Genomic DNA, 18,161 nt, shown 5'->3' with positions numbered 1-18,161 from the left:
TCCCTCCTCTGGATGGTGCCCTTTCCTTCTCCCAGCCTGAGGTTCCAGGAAAATACCTATTTCTTTGGAGCCCATTGTTTCAATAGTCTGATAGTCAGAGTAAAGAGACAAGGGTGTCTGTTTAGAGTATCTTCGTCTCTGTGAGTTCCAGGCCAGCCTAGTCTACAGTGAGACCCTGTCAGAAAACAAGTTAATACTGCCTGTTTCTACCTGCAATGCAGCCAGGCACTAGAACCCTGGAAGTCATACTAGACCAGGTGAACCCGGAAGGGCGAGGACGCGCCGAGCATCCTGGGAATTGTAGTTTTCGCTGCAGGGGCTTCTGCGCAGGCGCACACTAACAGGCATTTCCGGGCCTTGGTACCACCTCTCTAAAAAGACAGTCTGCAGGACTTTCCACGGGAACCATGGCTACCTACAGCCTGGCGAACGAGCGGCTGCGCGCCCTAGAGGACATCGAACGCGAAATTGGCGCCATCCTCCAGAACGCAGGTTTGGGAAGGGAGGAGCGGACCGGGCTGCGAGGCCAGCCGGGATTCCGCGCGTAATGTGGGCGGGACCTGAGTGCGAGCCTCTGGGCGGATCTACGTCTCCAGCTCTGTCTAACTCCTCCCCGCCCTGGCAGGAACGGCCATCCTGGAACTGTCCAAGGAAAAAACCAACGAGCGGCTTCTAGACCGGCAGGCGGCAGCCTTCACCACTTCTGTGCAGCACGTGGAGGCGGAGCTGTCGGCTCAGATCAGATACCTAACCCAGGTGGGTGTGTCTAGAAGGTGCTGGGCGGGGACCCCAGCTCTACTGCAACCCTAGCCTTAGGGATTCCCTGAGCTTTAGCTGGATCTTGCTTCTTATGCATTTTCATTACTGGAGAGGTTTAGTCCTCTAAAACCTAGGGATTAAAATTACCTAGGGTGTCTAAACAATACCTAGCCAGACCAGGTGGCATAGGCCTGTAATGTGAGCCACTCAAGATGCTGACTTCCGAGGATCACAAGTTCAAAACCTGTATGGGCCGATTTAGACCCAGTAGGTTTAAAAAAAAAAAAAAAAAAAAAAGAGGGCGGGGCCCCGTGTTAGAGCTCTTGCTTTACCATACAGGAGGCCTAGTACTGAACAAAAAATAAAATTGAAGCCACTGAACTTTGTTCCCAGAAACATGGCCTGATGTCGTGTGTGAGGCCTCTTATGCTTGGGGACCAAGTAAGAGACAGCACTAGATGGCTTCCAAAATCCTTACTCTTAGCTACAGTATTTACTAACATTTGTTATGTGCTGGGCACTCTGCAGTGTCTTAGTCTCTTAACTCTAGGAAGTATCAGTGCAGTCTGCATTTCACAGATGCGGTTCACATGGGTTGAGTCGATTGACTTAGATCACTGGGCTACCTCTCAGCTAAAGTGGATCAAACTCAGGAAAGAAATGAGACCCGAGACCTGATGTCTGGTTGTGGGAGGGGCAGTGCTCCACTGATAGATCTAACTGTCCTGTAGGTGGCCACAGGACAGCCCCATGAGGGTTCCAGCTACTCTTCCAGGAAGGATTGTCAAATGGCGCTAAAGCGAGTAGACTATGCCCGCCTTAAGATCAGTGATGTGGCACGGACCTGTGAACAAATGCTGGAGAACTAAGTCAAGATGATACAGAGTATGACCTGCACCTTGGGGCAGAACCCACAGACCGGTAGGATGGGAGCAGAGTGGTACATGCATGCCCTACTGGTCAGGGCAGACAAGGTCCACGGGCCGAAAGTAGAACTGGAGACCCTGAAGCCCAAGTGTGCACTCAGATCTGTTCTGGCTCCTCCCGCAAGATGGTCCTGCTTTCCACTATGCAAGGTCAGACAGGAGTTGGAGAGACAACTGTCCAACCCACTTCCTCATGCACACCCTGCCCTAAGGTTCCAGAAGACTTGGCCCAATAAAAATCTATTTTTATTTTATTATAAGTATGGTTATCTTCCTTACATGTATGTCTGTATACCACATATATGCAGTGCCTGTAGAAGCCAGAAGAGGGAGTTGGATCCCCCTTAGAAATGGAGTCACAGAAGGGAGTTAGCCACCATGTGGGTGCTGGGAATTGAACCTGGACCCTCTAGAAGAGTGGTCAGTACTCTTAACCTCTGAGCCATCTCTCTAGTCCCTCCCCCATAAAAATATTCTCATAAGCAGGCATGGTGGCTCACACCTGTAATCCCAATACTTGGGAAGGGGAGGTGGGATCATTGCTACAGTTTGAGACCAACTGGGGCTAAGTACTTAGCAGGACCCTTCCTTAAAAAGAAGTTGTGGAGCCTGATGGCGGCTTTATCCTAGCACTCAGGAGGCAGAGGCAGGCAGATCTCTGTGAGTTCAAGGCCAGCCTGGTTTACAGAGCAAGTTCCATGACAGACAGAGCTACACAGAGAAACTCTCTCAAAAAACAAAAACAAAAACAAAAAAAAACAAACAACAAATAAATAAATGAATAAAAATAGAGAAGCTCTTTGGAAGAAAAAAAAAGGAACTATTTTAATAATAAAAGCTGTAACTTTTTTTTTAAATAAAGATCCCACTCTCTCTGGGTGTGTATGAGTGATCCAGGAGATTGAGGAAGTGAATCCAGCCTGCATAGAATCAGAGCAGCAATCAGAACAACAGCTGCTAATAAGGGAGAGAAGCCCAGGCTTTCAATGTGGGGCTGGAGAACAGCTGATGTGGTGCAAAGGGAAATTGTGGCCTGGGGACACCATCAGCACTTCTAAGGGGACAAAGACTTGAGCCAAATCTGCAGAAGTCAATCATTCTTTAAAAAAAAAAAAGTTAGATTTATGTGTCTGAATAATGGTTTGCTTTTGTATGTATATGTACATACCTGGGGATGGAAGATAAAGCCCTGTTGGCCAATAGGAAAGCAAAATAGGCGGGACTAGGAGACAGGGAGGATCCTGGGAGATGCAGTAGGGAGAGTCAAGATGTAGGATGTGAGAGAAGAAGGTCCGGACCCTCTCTCCGGTAAGATAAGACCACGTAGAAATACTTAGATTGATAGAATTGGGTTAATATTTAAGAAAGAGATAGCCAATAAGAAACACTAGTAACAGGCCAACAGCTTTATATCTAATACAGCATCTCTGTGTGTTATTTGAGGCTGATGTGGCTGTGGGACCAGCCTGGTGGGAAAACTGCTCATAACAGCCTGGTGCCTGTGGAAGTCAGGGGAGGGTTATCAAATCCCCAGCTACTGGAGTTACATATGGTGGTATCCAGCACATGAGTCCTCTGCAAAGAACAATTGCTCTGAACTGCCAGGTCATCCCTCCAGCCCTCAGCCTAACTCTGAAAGCAATTTTTAGTATTATAGGTAAAAACATAGAATTTGTTCAGTTTCTTGTTATACAATGTATGAAACAGACATTTTTAAAAATTAATTTATTTGTAGTGAGAGGGCTCTAGAACTTTACATATGTGAGGCAGGTACTCTATCAAGGGACCGCACTTCTAGACCACACAATTTAGAGTATTACATTTTATTAGCAGCAGGGGAGAGGCCTACTCGTATATAATTAGTCACTAAAAATAGTACACACCTTAAATCCCAGCACTTGGGAGGCAGAGGCAGGTGGATCTCTGTGAGTTTGAGGCCAGCCCGGTCTAGAGTGAGTTCTAGGACAGTCAGCACTGTTACACAGAGAAACCCTATCTCAAAAAAAACCAAACCATCTCCTTCTCTCCCGCCGAAAAACAAAAGAATGTTCCTCAAGGGCCAAGTGCAGTCCTTTAATCCCAACACTGTAAAGGCAGGCAGATATTTCTGAGTTTTATGACAGCCAGGGCTGAATAGTGAAATCCTGTAAAAAAAAAAAAATGTTTGCAAGTATGTAATCCCAGCACTATGGAAGTGGAGACAGGAGACTCAGTAGTCATCCTCAGATACAAAAGAATTTGAGGCAACATTATTTACATAGGAAAATTAGGGCTGACACAGGGAACGTCTGTGATCCCAGAACCTAGAGGAAGAGGCAGAGAATTGGTAACTCTAAACTGTCCTGGATTATGAGATGAGTACTTTGTATGATCGAAGGGACAGTTTATTGATGGAGCACAGTCTACTGCCATCTCCCAAGCCTTCTCACAAGCTCCCATTATTGCTTCAGGCCCTGGAGTCTTGGTTTACAGGTGCGTAATGGAGCTGTAGATCTGGAAAGGATAAAGACATTTTCAGATGAACTCTGTGATGAATGAAGGAGAACTGAGGCAGGACAAGAATTGACTTGGGGAACCAGACTCGCAGACATTCATTAATCCTTAAGACCTCGGATAGTCTGGCTGACTCTTCCCTCACGTCCCATGGTGCTGACTGCCTGCCCTACTCTCCCTATGCCTCTGTTAGCAGTACCAGGGCGGGACCCTGGCCAGGACTGCTCTGGGTCCCCGAAGGCGAGGTTTAGGAGTCTGGCTTACCTGCAGAGCTCTGCTGTCTCCCTCTCCTCCTGTTGCACAGCATATAGACTATGGCTGCTGTGAGAAGGAAAACAATGACCAAGAGGGACAGCACTGGTACCAAGGCTGATGTGTCAGCTGAAGCTTCTGGTTTTTCTTTTTGTTGTTTGTCCTCTTGCTGATTTTTATTTGCCTCAGCCTCAGGTCTAGCTTCTGGATCGTAGCCTGACGTGACAGCAGTGGTTTTGCAGCCTGACGTGACAGCAGTGGTTTCACTGTGGTGGGGGAGCTTTTCGTTCAAGGACAGTGCCCCAGATGGAAAAGTGGACTGCTGGGTACTCCGAATCTGTGCAGGGGTGCTTGTGTCTGCAGGCGTCCCCTCTGTGGCCTTGGGGATCTGGGTGCTAGCACGAGGCGAATGCTCCTGGTGGTGGAGACTCTTCCCATGGCCATTTCCACACTCTGGAGAGAAAACAAAGGGTCAGGGTTACTGCAACAGCTGGAGAAGTATTTTCCTCACCTGTCTTCAGGGCAAGGCCAATTCACACACGCACGCATGCACGCACACACACACACCCACACCCCACTGCCAATAAGAAAAATAAGCAGATTAATGGGAAAAGCAGAACAAGTTGAGTCAAAGTCTGATGGGAACATATTCTATTGTGCTTAGACTGAATGAGGAATGGACAGTGTGCAGAAGTAGGATTGGACAGGAAGGGTTCTGGTTAGTGGTAATGAACAAGGGGTGGGGTAGGGTGTACAAAACCCTGGATTAAATCTCCAGTCCCTACCCCCACTCCAGGGTAATAGGGATGGGACCAGTAAGGCCTTGCCAGATTCTTTTTGGCCTCAGTCCTGGCTAGGACTCCTGTAGCATGAAAGTTATGCCTCAGTTCCAGGTGACATAAGTCATAGAATTCCTTTGTGGCCAGCTGGCACAGAAAATGGTGGAGGAAAGTCAGGGTGATTTGCTTTGTTGGATCTCTGTCAACTGCTAAAATCCCCTATTTGAGTGTCATGCTCTGAGCCCAACAGAGGGAGGGGATGTGGAGCATCCAGGGGACAATTGAAGAGCAGTCAGTGTATACAGCCCAGGTGAGGTCCTGAATTCGTTTCCAGTACTGAACAAAAAGAGATTTGGGCAGGGCAGCTGAAGGCCATGGGAGGAAGACAGTGGCAGAGGAACAGACAGGGACAAAGAACTTCACAAACCATGAGACACAGTCACGGGGCAAGCAGGTGTGCTACACTGCATTGGACCCTAGAGTACTTTACCCCTCATCTATAGCTGTTCTGGGACTCATGTCATGGTAACAAGGCCCAGGGTATCTGGGAGAGTTGAAGGAAATAATCTAGGCCTCTAGCCTGAAAGGCAGTGTGAGTACCATTGATACCAGGTAGACTATTGAAGAACATTTCATATTTTAAGAGTTGTATCTTTCTTTTGTTTGTTTGTTTGTTTGTTGGAGACAAGGTTTCTCTGTGTATCCCTGGCTGTCCAGGAACTTGTTCTGTAGATCAGGCTGGCCTCAAACTCACAGAGATCCATCTGGGCTTAAAGGTATATGCTACCATACAAGAAACATACAAGCTTTTAAGTAATCTGTTTGAAAACTGGCTTATGCATACTTAAGATCTATTCATTTAATTGAGTTTTTTTCTTTTAATCTTGGAAGAACAAAAGAACAATAAAATATTGAACTCAGAGTTGGGCCTTTAGCCCCAGTCCTCAGGGAAGCAGAAGCAGGCAGATGTCTATGAGTTCAAGGCCAGCCTGGTCTACAGAGCAAGTTCCAGGATAGCTAAGGCTACATGGAGAAACCCTGTCTTAAACAAACAAAACAAAACAAAAACTGAACTCAGTAAAATACATGCTGAAAATGTTTGGGGATTAAATACAATAATATCTGCAATATATTTTGAAAAACATTTTTAAAAATAAAATGAGTTTAAATGGAGAGTGGTGGTTCATGCATGTAATCCCAGCTCTTGTGAGGATTGCTTCCAGGCATTGGTGATGGATAGATAACAGAACCAGTTTGCAATAATGCAGATGTAGTAAAATGCTATAGAACCAATATTGTAAATATTACTGATTGCATATTTGCTTTATTATCTAAATAGATAAATATAAAACTGCAAATCAAATATTATAGAATGCAGTTGATGTTCATAGAGGCTGTTCAATGTATAATTCTTTCAACGTTTTGTTTTATTTTGCTTTGTTTTTGAGACAAGGTCTCTCTATATATATGGCCCTAGCTATCCTGAAAATCACTATGTAGACCAGACTGGCCTTAGATTCACAGAGATCTACATGCCTCTGCCTCCCAAAATGTTGGGGTTAAAGGTGTGCACTACCACAGCCACATAAGTTCTTTCAACTTTAATGTTTACTTTCATCATTAAATATTGAAAAATGAAAATAGTACCTTCAAGTGATTTCAATTAAAATACAATAGTGGGAGTCAAGATGTAGGATGTGAGAGAAGAGGTCCGGACCCTTTCTCCGAAAATGAAAAGCTGTGGATTCCTTCCAAACTAACATGGTTTGATCAAGCAAGACCCCCTACAACAGTGTCCCAGGTGATCCAACATTCAAAACAGCTGGGACAAGGCAGTCCTGCAGACTACAGCCAAGATTTCTGCATTTTCTTATGATTCCCATAGTATTACAGCAGCCCCAAAGAGCAGGAAGCAGTTTGGAAAGAACAATGCTCACATTCTCAAATATTGTCTATAAATGTTTGTTTTCATCTAAATGGGGTTGGTTATAAATCTCTTTTAAAGGTAAAAAGAGGATAATGGTATAGAAATGAATAGTTTGTTTTAGGATGGATTTTCATTTATTGATATAAAGTTAAGGTCAATTTTGTGATAAGTATATTTCTCCTCTTGTTTAGGTATTGTGTTTGCATAGCTCATTTAAAAATGTAATATATAATTAAGTACAGATTATATGTACTTACCTATGATAGTCAAATCTTATAGTTAGGTTGGTTAGGTTTTCTAGATAGAGAGATATATTTGAGATGGGTAAATATTTTTCAAACCTTTCAAAGACCTACAGAATATGGCATTTAAAATGGTTTAGGGTTTTTCTTAACAGTGAGGTACAACTGCTCCTGGCAACACCACCTGCATCAGAAAAGAAGACATCGAAGAAACTCATTATGGAGTTTGCTTCCAATATGGCAGGACTAACCATTTGGGCAAGATACTGCTCTTGTCTAGATTGTTTAACTATGTGCTTTATAAAGTAGACATGCAGGACCTACAGGAAAGTGACTGCTCAAACAAGATGGACAGTGCTACAGGGTTTCTGCTTCATGGAAGAGTCTGCCAGACATTCTGCAGGATGCAGAGAAAACTGACTGACAAACTGCCAATACAGGTGGACAGTTTAAAGTTTCCTGCTTTGCTGAGGAGTCTGCCAGATACACTTTGGCCTATGGGCCAAAGATGGATGCGCCAATTTACGGAAGAACTTTGGGTGACTCTCCAGGTAGTGAGATGTCTCTGTCATTTCTAGAGTTTATATATTATCCTTCTGTGGTCTTTGATGGAGTTGAAAACAGATAGTTATGGTTATAGTTTTCCTTAGGATTAAAGATAAGCTACATGTGAGACTTTAGACTCACAAAGGTAGGATAAATGATAGAATATTTTCTTTAAATCTTGCTAAATAATGGGCTAATGGGCTAAATATTGTTAAGTATAGTTCTTATTTGATAACTGTTTTGTTATAGTTTTACTATGTTAAAGTTAAAGCCCTTCTTTTTATTTAGACAGAAAAGAGATGATGGGAGATGTCATTCTGTATATATGTTTCTCTTATTGATTAATGGATAAAGCCCTGTTGGCCAATAGGAAAGCAAGATAGGAGGGACTAGGAGACAAGCAGGATTCTGGGAGATTTAAGATATAGAGACTAGAGGGAAGAGGTCCAGACCCTCTCTCCGATAAAATAAGACCACATAGAAACCCTTAGATTGATAGAAATTGGTTAATATTTAAGACAAAGCTAAACAATAAAAAAATACTAGTAACCAGCCAATGGTTTTATAATAAAAAAATAAAAATAAAATAGCGAAAGCCAAACCTGTCATAGAGACATGTTATCCCAGCTACTAGAGAGGTTGAGGCAGGAGGATGACAAGTTCAAGATCAAGTTGAAAGGAGGAGGGAAAGGGAGTGGGGGAATTTATAGCTCAATAAAAACAAGTTAAAAAAAAAAAAAAAAAGAACGCAAGGGTGTTCAGAGTCCATGGTAGAGTGCCTCTCCCAATGCTCAGGAGGCTGAGCTGAAATTCCGTTAAGATGAGTGGGAACCTGCCTTTCATTTTATTTTCAAGTCTCTACCTTTGAAATAGCTCTCATAGAAAACACTTGTGTCCTTCATCTAAGGAAGAATAGGCATCAGGTCCAGAGGTGGACATGGGAGGAAAATGAAGCGGGAGCTATGGGCAGCATACACTCAGCTACTACACAAAGCTACCAGGGTGTAAGAGTCCACTAGAACACTTTCAGCTCAATGATTCTTTAGGAAGATTCTTTGGCCTCAGCAGCAACAACTAAGAGTTATCACAACAAAAATGACACAAAACAAAGTCAGCGGGGAAGCTCCTGTGGACCGAGGGCAGAGGACACCTTGCAGCCACTCCTGAAGTACTCCCAGTAGGGAACCTTGGGGCATGGTATGTGAGCAGGGATGAACTAAAGGAAGCTAGCTCAGTGACCTCACTCCTCAGAGTTTTCACCGGAGAACTCTGTTTAACACATATGAAAACTCTAGACTGCAAGAAGTAAGTGAATACTGCACACACAGTTTAGACACAGTGAGCAGAGTCTTCCATGGGCAGCAGTCTGGCTCAGCTAGACCACACTAACCCTTCTGAAACCCAAGAAACCACACTCCATTGCAGCTTTTGCTTGGGTATTCTCTTTATATGACTTTAAAAATACTATGGTCCATTATTTTTTTTTAAAAAAAAAAATACGAAAAGAGAACTACCCACTTTCTTTTGCCACTAAGGATTTTTCTCTAAGGTCCCAAATCAGTTTCCCTTCTCCCCTTTCCTCAAGAGGGGAAGTCAGTTAACTAATTACTAAATTTGGAAAGAATAAATAGGCATACTTGCCTCAAGCACCCTCGGGGGTTGTCTCAGCTTCTGAGCACTACCGTTTTCCTTCAAGATAAGGCCCATTCAACCCAGTACCTTGTACATTCTGAGGGCCAATCTTATTCAGGCTAAGATTCCCCTGTCCCAGCAATAAAGGTAATTTTTACACATAAATAAATAAATAAATAACAAGTTCAAGCCCGTCCTGGCCAACTTAGCCAAACCCTGTCTGAAACTTTCTAGAATGCAGGGTGATAGTTCAGCAGTAAAACACTTATTTAGGATGACCAATCTCTAGTACACTTAATAATAGTGATTTCAAGAAAATACTAAGTAGGGCTGGAGAGATGGCTCAATGGTTAAGAGCACTGGCTGCTCTTCCAGAGGACCTTGGTCCAATTCTCAGCACCCACACAGCGGCTCACAACTGCATGTAACTCCAGTACCAGGGGATTCACCACCTTCACACAAACATACAAGTACACAAAATATGAATGCACATGAAATAAATTATATAAAAAGAAGATATTAAATAATGGCAAATATGGTAGAACAAATTGGCTGAAACCAGGAAGATGACAGTGGTATGGAGAAGACACAAACTTAAGTGAAAGTACTTCAGCCAGTTAGAAGCTTCTAAATAGGAAAGTGCTGCGTGGTGTGGCAGAGGCAAAGGAGACTGTAAGATGGTGGCCCACTGGAAGAAAGAAGAGGCTCTCACCTTTGTTCTCAAAGCAGCTTATCAATTCACCGACCCACTGGTCTTGGCTTCTCCCACACACACTTATGGACTTTAAGTGGAACCTGTAAGAGGATCAGTCTAGTCTCCCATGATCACTCCTTCCCCTCCCTACTTTTCCTCATTCCAAAGGTGTGAAGTCACCCTAGGTAAGACCTACTAGGGCAGGAAATCCCCAGATAAGTGAAACTGGTAAGGAGCTAGGCTACCCCACCCGGACTGGGTGTCCTGTAACTCCCAGTGGCCGGAGGGTGGGGAGCTAGAGGGTGGGGGATGGATGAACAGATGAGACAGTACCTGGTAAAGAATGGACAGCGGTCATACGCTGTCAGCTGTTTTCGGATATAAGTCAAGGTATCAGCAGGTACCGGGACACCAGAAGGAATCCTCTTATTACAGGAACAGCTTCCAGTGACACTGCCCTGGTTGCCATCACCTAAAGGGGAAAGAGGGATCAGCCTTGGTGTTCAGACTCCTTGGCTTCCAACTCAACTGTCTCACTCAGCCTACCCTACCCTCCTACCCAGTGTAATGCCACCTCGGCCCAGGGGTCCCCAGTCCTACCCCAGACACCCTTTCCCTTGTCCTGGCTCTGGACTGAGTTCTTAATCCCTCAGTTCTTGTGCCCCTCTACAGTTTCCATTCCGGCCCCAGTTCCGCCCGCCCCCTGACTAACCTGGCTGGGTCAGCACAGCCAGCAAGAAGAGAAAGAGCGCTAGGGACAGGGGTCCGAAGCTTCGCCTCATCTCCGGACTCTGCGGAGCTTGTGGTTGCCAGGCCACATCCAGCTGATCCGCTTGCTTTCGATTCTTCACCCCGACTGCCTGAGGTTCTGCGGAGGCACTGCGGTCGGTGCCAAGCTCAGAAGGGACGGGGCGCGAGGTGGCGGTGCAGTCCCTCCCCTCTGTCCCCTCGCGCGCACTGTCCCGAACCGACCGACCGCCTGGTCAGTACCGGGGAGCCTGCGCTGCGCCCAGCTCCCACGTCGGGGAACCCCCCCCCCCCGAAGGCGGAGCTCCTTCACCCGACTCCAGACTCACAGCCAGGCCTGGGGGCAGCCAAGACTGGCAAAACCGAAAGAAATCTCAGGCTGTGGAGCCAGAGGAATCCGAGAGGGCAAGCAGTAGCCCCAGAAGAATGACTCGGTTGGCTTGGGGATGTCAGCCCTCTCGGGGGGGTCGCCTGTCTGTCTGTTGGTTTGTAAAGTAGATGACCTGCTAGATCCTCCCTCCCGCTCCAAGATGCTTTCACTTCCCTGGTCCGCTGGGTTACTGTGGATCCAGTCACAAGGCCAAGGTAAAGCAGTCAAGCAAGTCACCAGGCCTGTGGGAGTGCGCACGCACTGGCCGGGTGCAGCCAGATGCCCTAAGCGTGCCACCCAAGTTATGAGCAGTGGGCTCGGGCAGCTCTGACGTCACGACGGTCCTCCAGCACGAGGTATTTACCTTCGAAAAGTGGTGGCGGCTGCAGGTACCGGAGGAGAGGAGCGGCCAGAAAGAGGGTGGGCTTATTGGGGCTCACACCAAACTGATCCTCACCCAAGAGATGCCTCAGTTCTTAACTCTGACTTCTATTCCCACAGACCAACAGACCCCAAAATTTTCCCTTCTCAGCAAACCTTTCCCCATAGGATTAGCCTTACCTCGTGTCTTCCCTTAATTCAAATCTCACTTTAGGATCAGAGTCATTGAGTTTTGTACCTCAACTATGATTTCATCACTCACTTTTAAATATCCACTTTCCAACCTAGCCTCCCTCCATCCTTATCCCTGCAAATCCTATTCTCAGCTCCTACGACTCCTCTATAGATTTTACCTCAAGCCCACCCCCTTCTCCCTTTTGTAACCCAGACCAAACCTGATCCTTACCTTACATCCCTTTCTGCTCAGTCTGGGTCCAGGCCCTGTGCATGTGAAGACATGGAGTTTGTGTCTGGATATCGGGACGAGTTCCTTGATTTCGCAGCTCTTCTCTTTGGCTGGTTCCGCAAGTTCGTGACAGAGAAGGGGACCATGGGAACCAACCTTGAGGGCCGATGGCGTCAACTGGAGGCTCAGATAAGGAGGCTGCCCCAAGACCCTGCCCTCTGGGTGCTTCACGTCTTACCAAACCGTAGCGTGGGCATCAGCCTGGGACAAGGTGCAGAGCCAGGTCCTGGGCCAGGCCTGGGGGCTTCCCGGCTCCTGGGAGATGAGCCTCCACTCCACCTTCGAGACCTGAGTCCATATGTCAGTTTTGTCAGCCTAGAGGATGGGGAAGAAGGGGAGGAGGAAGAAGATGAAGAAGAGAATGGAAAGGAGAGCTCAGGCACGGAGAAGGCAGAACCACAGGAGGGTGGGGAGCCAGCTCCTCCAAGCAGGGAATGCCCCCAAGAAGCAAAGCCACCAGCCGAGTCAGAGGTGAAGCAACAAGAGGCAAGCTGTGATGATGGCTGCCGAGAGGACAGAGGAGAGGATGAGAGGGCTCCTGAAAAGAGGAAAGGACGGAGGAGTGGTGAGAACCCAGGGCGGCCCTGCCCTGCCCTGTCCCCTGTCCAGACACCTTTCTGAATTCTCATGTCACTCAAACCCAATTAGGAGTCACAACTTGGTCACCTTCATGAAAATCTGTTGCCCAAAGTTTATCTGCCACGATGTGGTTTTGTTTCTTAGTTTGAATCGGCATCTAAGCACTGTAAAGAATGAAAGTCCAGAGGCCTTGCAGCTTAAGAAAAATTCAGGTTCTAGGGCTGGAGAAACTGCTCAAAGGTTAAGAGCATTGACTGCCCTTCCAGAGGTTCCAGGTTCAATCCCCAGCACCCACATGGTGGTTACCTACCTTCTGTAACTCCATTTCCAAGGGAACCCAACACCTTCCTCTGCCCTCTGCAGGGACTGCATGTGCGTGATGTGGAGATAATACCCATACACATAAAATAAAAATAAACCTAAAGCAAGAGAAGTCCAGGTTTTGATAAGGTGTCTGTGTTCCTTACATTCTGGCCCTGTGTAGCAGCTGCCCCCATTTAGATGGGGACCGCCTCTTTTATCTAGTCCCTTCTACTCACTGCAGTTGTCTGTCCCCTCAAGACATCGAAACTTGGTATATCTGACTATGACTATCTGCCCCTGTCTCTATCACCCCAAATTTCCCTCTTTCCCCAGAGGCTGCCCCCCTGCATCTCTCCTGCCTTTTGCTGGTGACAGATGAGCATGGCACCATCTTGGGCATTGATCTGCTAATGGATGGAACTCAGGGGAGTGTGGGCCAGAGCCCAGGGACTGAGAATCTGGCTCCTCGGGCCTATGCTCTCCTTTGCCATAGCATGGCCTGCCCCATGGGCTCTGGGGACCCCCGAAAGCCCCGACAGCTTACTGTGGGAGACGCCCACCTGCATCGGTACAACTATCTGCAATCAGAGAGTGGGAAGGTGTGGGATCTGAACTCCTGAGCCCTTTAGCCTGATGCCATCTTCATCTCCATGCAGAGACCTGGAGAGCCTTGTCCCAAGGTTAGGTGTGAAGTTAGCAAAGACACCAATGCGGACATGGGGTCCTCGGCCAGGCTTTACTTTTGCCTCTCTTCGGGCTCGAACTTGCCATGTTTGTCACAAGCACAGCTTTGAAGTGAAGTTGACACCCTGGTGAGCACCCCAAGGCTGGAGTCAAAAGAAGATTCTAACAGTTAGACAACCAAGTAGAAAAGCCAACCAGGCCAATGGAGGGGGTGCGGGGGTCCCAGCGGACATAGGGGGGGGCCCCAGGAGGTAGGAAGGGGTAGGGATGCAATACAAACAGGCTGAGTGGCATACCAACAGATTACAGCCCACAGGACCCATGAAGATTGATAGGTGCTGATTACCCCTGTGTACCCAGCCCCCAGTGCAGTGCCGTCTTATACTGTGGAGAGGCTTGTCTCCAGGCTGATTGGCGCCGATGCCCAGATGATGTGAGCCACAGATTTTGGTGCCCAAGACTTGCTGCTTTTATGGAGCGAGCAGGAGAACTGGCAAGTCTGCCTTTCACCTACACTGCAGGTACCATAAGAAGGTCAAAGTGGCAGGGAGGGAATCCTATGACCAGGTCTTTGGGACTGCATCCAGGGCTTGAAGAATGAGTGTTTGATTGATGTCTACATCCTTGGAGTAAGAGCTGGTGCTGTGTATTTGGTGTTAGGGATCAGAGACAGAGCAGCTGAGGCAGAATGGCTGGATCCCTGAGAGACACCAGGGCATTTGTGGGCATCAGTTCAAATGCTTACTGCCCATCTCTGCACTGTCTAGTGGCATGACCTCAAATGTTTCACTTAAGCCAGGCACGGTAACACATTCCCAGCACTTGGGAGGCTGAGGCAGGAGGATCTAATGTTCTAGGTCACCCTGTGCTATGTAACACCTTGTCTCAAAAACAAGACGAAACAAGAGCTGGGCCCAGTGAGGCATACCTGTAATCCCAGCATTTGGAAGGCAGGGGTTCAAAGCCATCCTCTGCTACATACTGACTTTAAAGGCAGCCTGTGCTGCAATGAGACCCTGTCTCAAAACAAACAAACAAACAAAAAAATTTCCTCTTCAAACCCAAGTTTCCTTGTCTGTAAAAGAGGAATACGAGCAAATGTGAAATCACGTTTAATTATTTCAAGGATTATGTAAGCTCTTAGTATCTGGAACATGGTACACACCCCAAAAAGAAAATTCCCTCCCTAGGTAGACCAGGCTCAAAGTCAGGGTCCTTAGGGATAGCAGAGGACAGCTAAAGTCCTGGGACCTAGCCACCAAGCCCTCAACCACACTCCTTCTCCTGCAGAGGTGACCAGTGAAACCTTTAATAAGGAGGCTTTCCTGGCCTCTCGGGGGCTCACTCGTGGCTATTGGACCCAGCTCAGCATGCTGATTCCAGGGCCTGGCGTTCCTAGGAGCCCTTGGGGCAGCACACCATCCCTCAGCCGTCTTCTCAATGGTACATGAGGCCTCTTGCCAGGAATGGACTCTTAAGCCTAGAGAGAAGGTTGAGGGGCTGGGGGAGTGGATCGGGTCCCATTTAACCATTCCGTATACATACCACCCCTGTTCTAACACCATTAGGACTATTTTAAGTCTATCCACAGACCTCAAAGGAGCCATTTCTGCCTGATCCATCTAATAACCTTGTCCCTAGGCTAATCCCAGTCCTGCTACATACAGCTTCAGGCCTCTCCCAGGGTGCACAGCTCTTCCAGGAGGAACAGGGAGCGGAGGCAGGTAGGGGTTTACAGGACCTAGGCACTGCTTCTCATCCACTCAGGTGATCCTTACCAGCTTCTGCAGGGAGATGGGCCTGCCTTGATGCCTCCGGTGCCCCTAGACCCACCCAGGAGCCTCTTTGGTGAGCTGGAGGGATCCTGGAAGAAATGGGAGGTTGGGACATAGATCCTGGAGGGGGTGGCAGATAGAAACCTGGTGCCTGAGAAGGGGGTGGGGGAATTAGAGATTGAGGCACAGGCCTGGGGTCAGCCCCCCCCATTAAGGCACTCTCTCCAGGTTCATGGCAGGATTACTACACGTGGCGGGGCCTTAGCCTGGACTCCCCCATGGCTGTGCTTCTTACCTACCCGCTGACCGTGTACTATGTCATCACCCACCTGGTACCCCAGTCCTGTAAGGAGTGCAGACAAGACAGAAGGGTGGGGGTGGGAGTTGGGGATTGACAGTAAGGGAGCCCGTATCTTTAATGAGTGAACATCTCACCAGTCCCTGAGCTCAACATCCAGAACAAGCAGTCGCTGAAGATCCACGTGGTGGAGGCCGGGAAGGAATTTGATCTTGTCATGGTGTTTTGGGTAGGCTCCCACTTGAAGAGTATGCATTGCCAAGATGGAAGTGGCCATAAGGTAGGGCCCCGAGCTGACCTTCTCTCTGTCTCTAAGGAGCTCTTGGTCCTTCTCCCCCACGTGGCCCTGGAGCTACAGTTTGTGGGTGACAGCCTACCACCTGAAAGTGACCAGCAGCATTTTACTATGCAGAGGGTGAGAGCTAGAGATGGCCTGCTTCTCCAGCCCTGCCTCTGGTAGCCCCGTGGGACCCTCCTCCCCTCCCCCAGTTTTTCCTGGTACTCCCATTACCCGGACTTCCAGTGGCTTCCCCACCCCACTCCTGGCCCCACAGGATGGCCCTGAGGTGTCTGTGCGTCCTGGTTCTGGGGTATCAGCACGGCTCAGCTCTGGGACTAAGGAGAAGGGAGGGCGAAGGGATCTGCAAATCAGGGTGTCCACCCGGCCCTATCACCTGCTCCAGGGACCCAAGCCTGACCTGGTTATTGGTAAGAGCCTGTGTCTCAAGGACAGGGATCTGGGGAAAGTAAAAGGACTCAGTGGACACCAGTGTCATCCTCTCTTGGCAGGATTTAACTCTGGCTTTGGCCTCAAGGACACATGGCTGAGCTCTCTGCCCCGATTACAGGTGGATAATCTCATTTACTCAATTTCTTTTCTTCTCTAAAGGACTGGGCTTGCACACCCCCAACTGCTCCACAGACTTGGGGAGTACCTCTCCAGCATCTTTGTCTCTTCTGGGGCTTTATCTATCTGGGAGGGTGCAGCTTGGGATGTATCTGGGCGAAGGAGCCTCCCAGGGAGTGTCTGAGAGCCTACCCAAACCTCAGTCTCTCCGAGTGCCAGCTTTCTTCACCGAAAGCAGTGAGTATGGCTGTGTGATGGATGATCAGACCATGGCGGTGGCCACAGGAGGGGGCACCAGCTCGCCACAGCCCAACCCCTTCCGTTCCCCATTCCGCCTCAGAGCTGCTGACAACTGCATGCCATGGTAAGGGCCCACGGCTGCCCATTGCTCTCCTGACCCGTGATTTATATACTCTGTAGCCTAGAAGATCTCTACTTCTGGGACTCTCTTCTCCACAGCTTTACATGCCTTCATCTCTGTCCTCATTTCTATCTTTGCTGGTCTGTACAACCCCCCAATACAAACAGCCTTTTAAATCCTGCTCACAATAGCTCTCAACTCCTCGCCCTACTCCTGAAAAGACTCCTTTGCTCCGTTGTTTTTTCTGGAGATTGAACTCAGGGGTCAGGCTGAGCAGCCCTCACACCACCACCACCTTGTTCTTTACTGCACCTGGCCCTAAACTGGGCCAGGTCCTGTCCCTGACCACGCCCTCGCTGCAGGTACTGCAACGCCTTCATCTTCCATTTGGTCTACAAGCCTGCCCAAGGCGGCTCGGTCCGCTCAGCGCCCGGCCCTGCACCTCGACCCCCAACTCCCGCTGCTCCTCCTGTCCCTGCTAGAAGGCGCCGAGGAGAAAAGAAAGCTGCGCGCGGGCCCCGCCGGCGCAGATGAGTTGGCAGCCGTCCACTCCCTGCCCAAGTGTGCTTCCTAAAGGAAAACACCAGGGAAAAACCCGGGGAGGACTGAATGTCAGGACACGAAAGGTTAAATAAAATTCCTTGTTTGAAACCTCTGAGTTATTGACCTGTTGACTTCACCCACATGATTTGTTCATTATCCTGGGATAATAATAATCCTTCTAGAGAAGGATTTAGGGGTGACTTTCTCCACGCCCTTTCACTCTGCTCTCTAACTCGGGTGAGGAGTGGGGTGTACAGCATTCCCTGGTAATCCTCTCCCAGTTTATATGTTGATAAGACGTTTTTCTCCCTGCTAACATCTGGGTCTCCTGCCAAGACAATGAGAGACAAAACAGCAGAAAGTGGCTTCCAAAAACCGGCCTCCATGGGACACAATCCACACGTGGTTTAGAGTAAATGAAAAGGCTCAGGGTGCAAACTCTACCTTCTCTCATTCTTCACAATCCCATACATCCAGAACCTAGACCTCCCTGCCAATGTCCCTTCAGGGACCTCTCTTTCTTACTCCCCCTCCCCCTTCCCGAACCCAGCACCAGT

At 48.1% G+C, this 18,161-nt stretch overlaps 3 protein-coding genes across 7 annotated transcripts; 2 read left to right on the top strand and 1 right to left on the bottom strand.

The window, feature by feature from the left end:
* The first annotated feature begins 330 nt into the window (after positions 1–330).
* Positions 331–1,939, top strand: Med11 (mediator complex subunit 11). The gene is made up of 3 exons (XM_051181505.1): positions 331–492; positions 626–756; positions 1,491–1,939. Exons 1-3 carry the CDS (start codon positions 408–410, stop codon positions 1,626–1,628), a joined length of 354 nt encoding a protein of 117 aa, XP_051037462.1. The 5' UTR covers positions 331–407; the 3' UTR covers positions 1,629–1,939.
* Positions 1,940–3,737: 1,798 nt separating this feature from the next.
* Cxcl16 (C-X-C motif chemokine ligand 16) lies at positions 3,738–11,371 on the bottom strand. 2 transcript variants are annotated; one of them, XM_051180157.1, is made up of 6 exons: positions 11,327–11,371; positions 10,963–11,118; positions 10,584–10,722; positions 10,269–10,351; positions 4,443–4,883; positions 3,738–4,178 (listed from the first exon to the last, which is right to left on the bottom strand). In XM_051180157.1, the coding sequence occupies exons 2-6, from the start codon at positions 11,030–11,032 to the stop codon at positions 4,132–4,134; spliced, it is 780 nt and encodes a 259-aa protein (XP_051036114.1). In that variant the 5' UTR covers positions 11,033–11,118; positions 11,327–11,371; the 3' UTR covers positions 3,738–4,131. The 2 variants fall into 2 exon arrangements, with proteins under 2 accessions (XP_051036114.1, XP_051036113.1); XM_051180156.1 differs by having other exon boundaries at positions 11,241–11,357.
* A 10-nt stretch (positions 11,372–11,381) lies between these two features.
* Zmynd15 (zinc finger MYND-type containing 15) lies at positions 11,382–17,712 on the top strand. 4 transcript variants are annotated; one of them, XM_051180155.1, is made up of 14 exons: positions 11,387–11,723; positions 12,176–12,779; positions 13,430–13,664; positions 13,753–13,908; positions 14,141–14,301; positions 15,071–15,223; positions 15,548–15,628; positions 15,784–15,900; positions 15,994–16,082; positions 16,170–16,268; positions 16,408–16,561; positions 16,643–16,701; positions 16,904–17,064; positions 17,424–17,712. In XM_051180155.1, exons 2-14 carry the CDS (start codon positions 12,206–12,208, stop codon positions 17,593–17,595), a joined length of 2,211 nt encoding a protein of 736 aa, XP_051036112.1. In that variant the 5' UTR covers positions 11,387–11,723; positions 12,176–12,205; the 3' UTR covers positions 17,596–17,712. The 4 variants fall into 4 exon arrangements, with proteins under 4 accessions (XP_051036108.1, XP_051036109.1, XP_051036112.1 ...); XM_051180151.1 differs by having other exon boundaries at positions 11,382–11,723; positions 16,408–16,701; XM_051180152.1 differs by having other exon boundaries at positions 11,382–11,756; positions 16,408–16,701.
* Positions 17,713–18,161: the final 449 nt, after the last annotated feature.

This window comes from Phodopus roborovskii, unplaced genomic scaffold (genome assembly GCF_943737965.1).
Source record: "Phodopus roborovskii unplaced genomic scaffold, PHOROB, whole genome shotgun sequence".
Classification (NCBI taxonomy): domain Eukaryota; kingdom Metazoa; phylum Chordata; class Mammalia; order Rodentia; family Cricetidae; genus Phodopus; species Phodopus roborovskii.
Note: the sequence above shows the minus strand (reverse complement) of the source record. Positions and strands in the feature narration are given on the sequence as shown.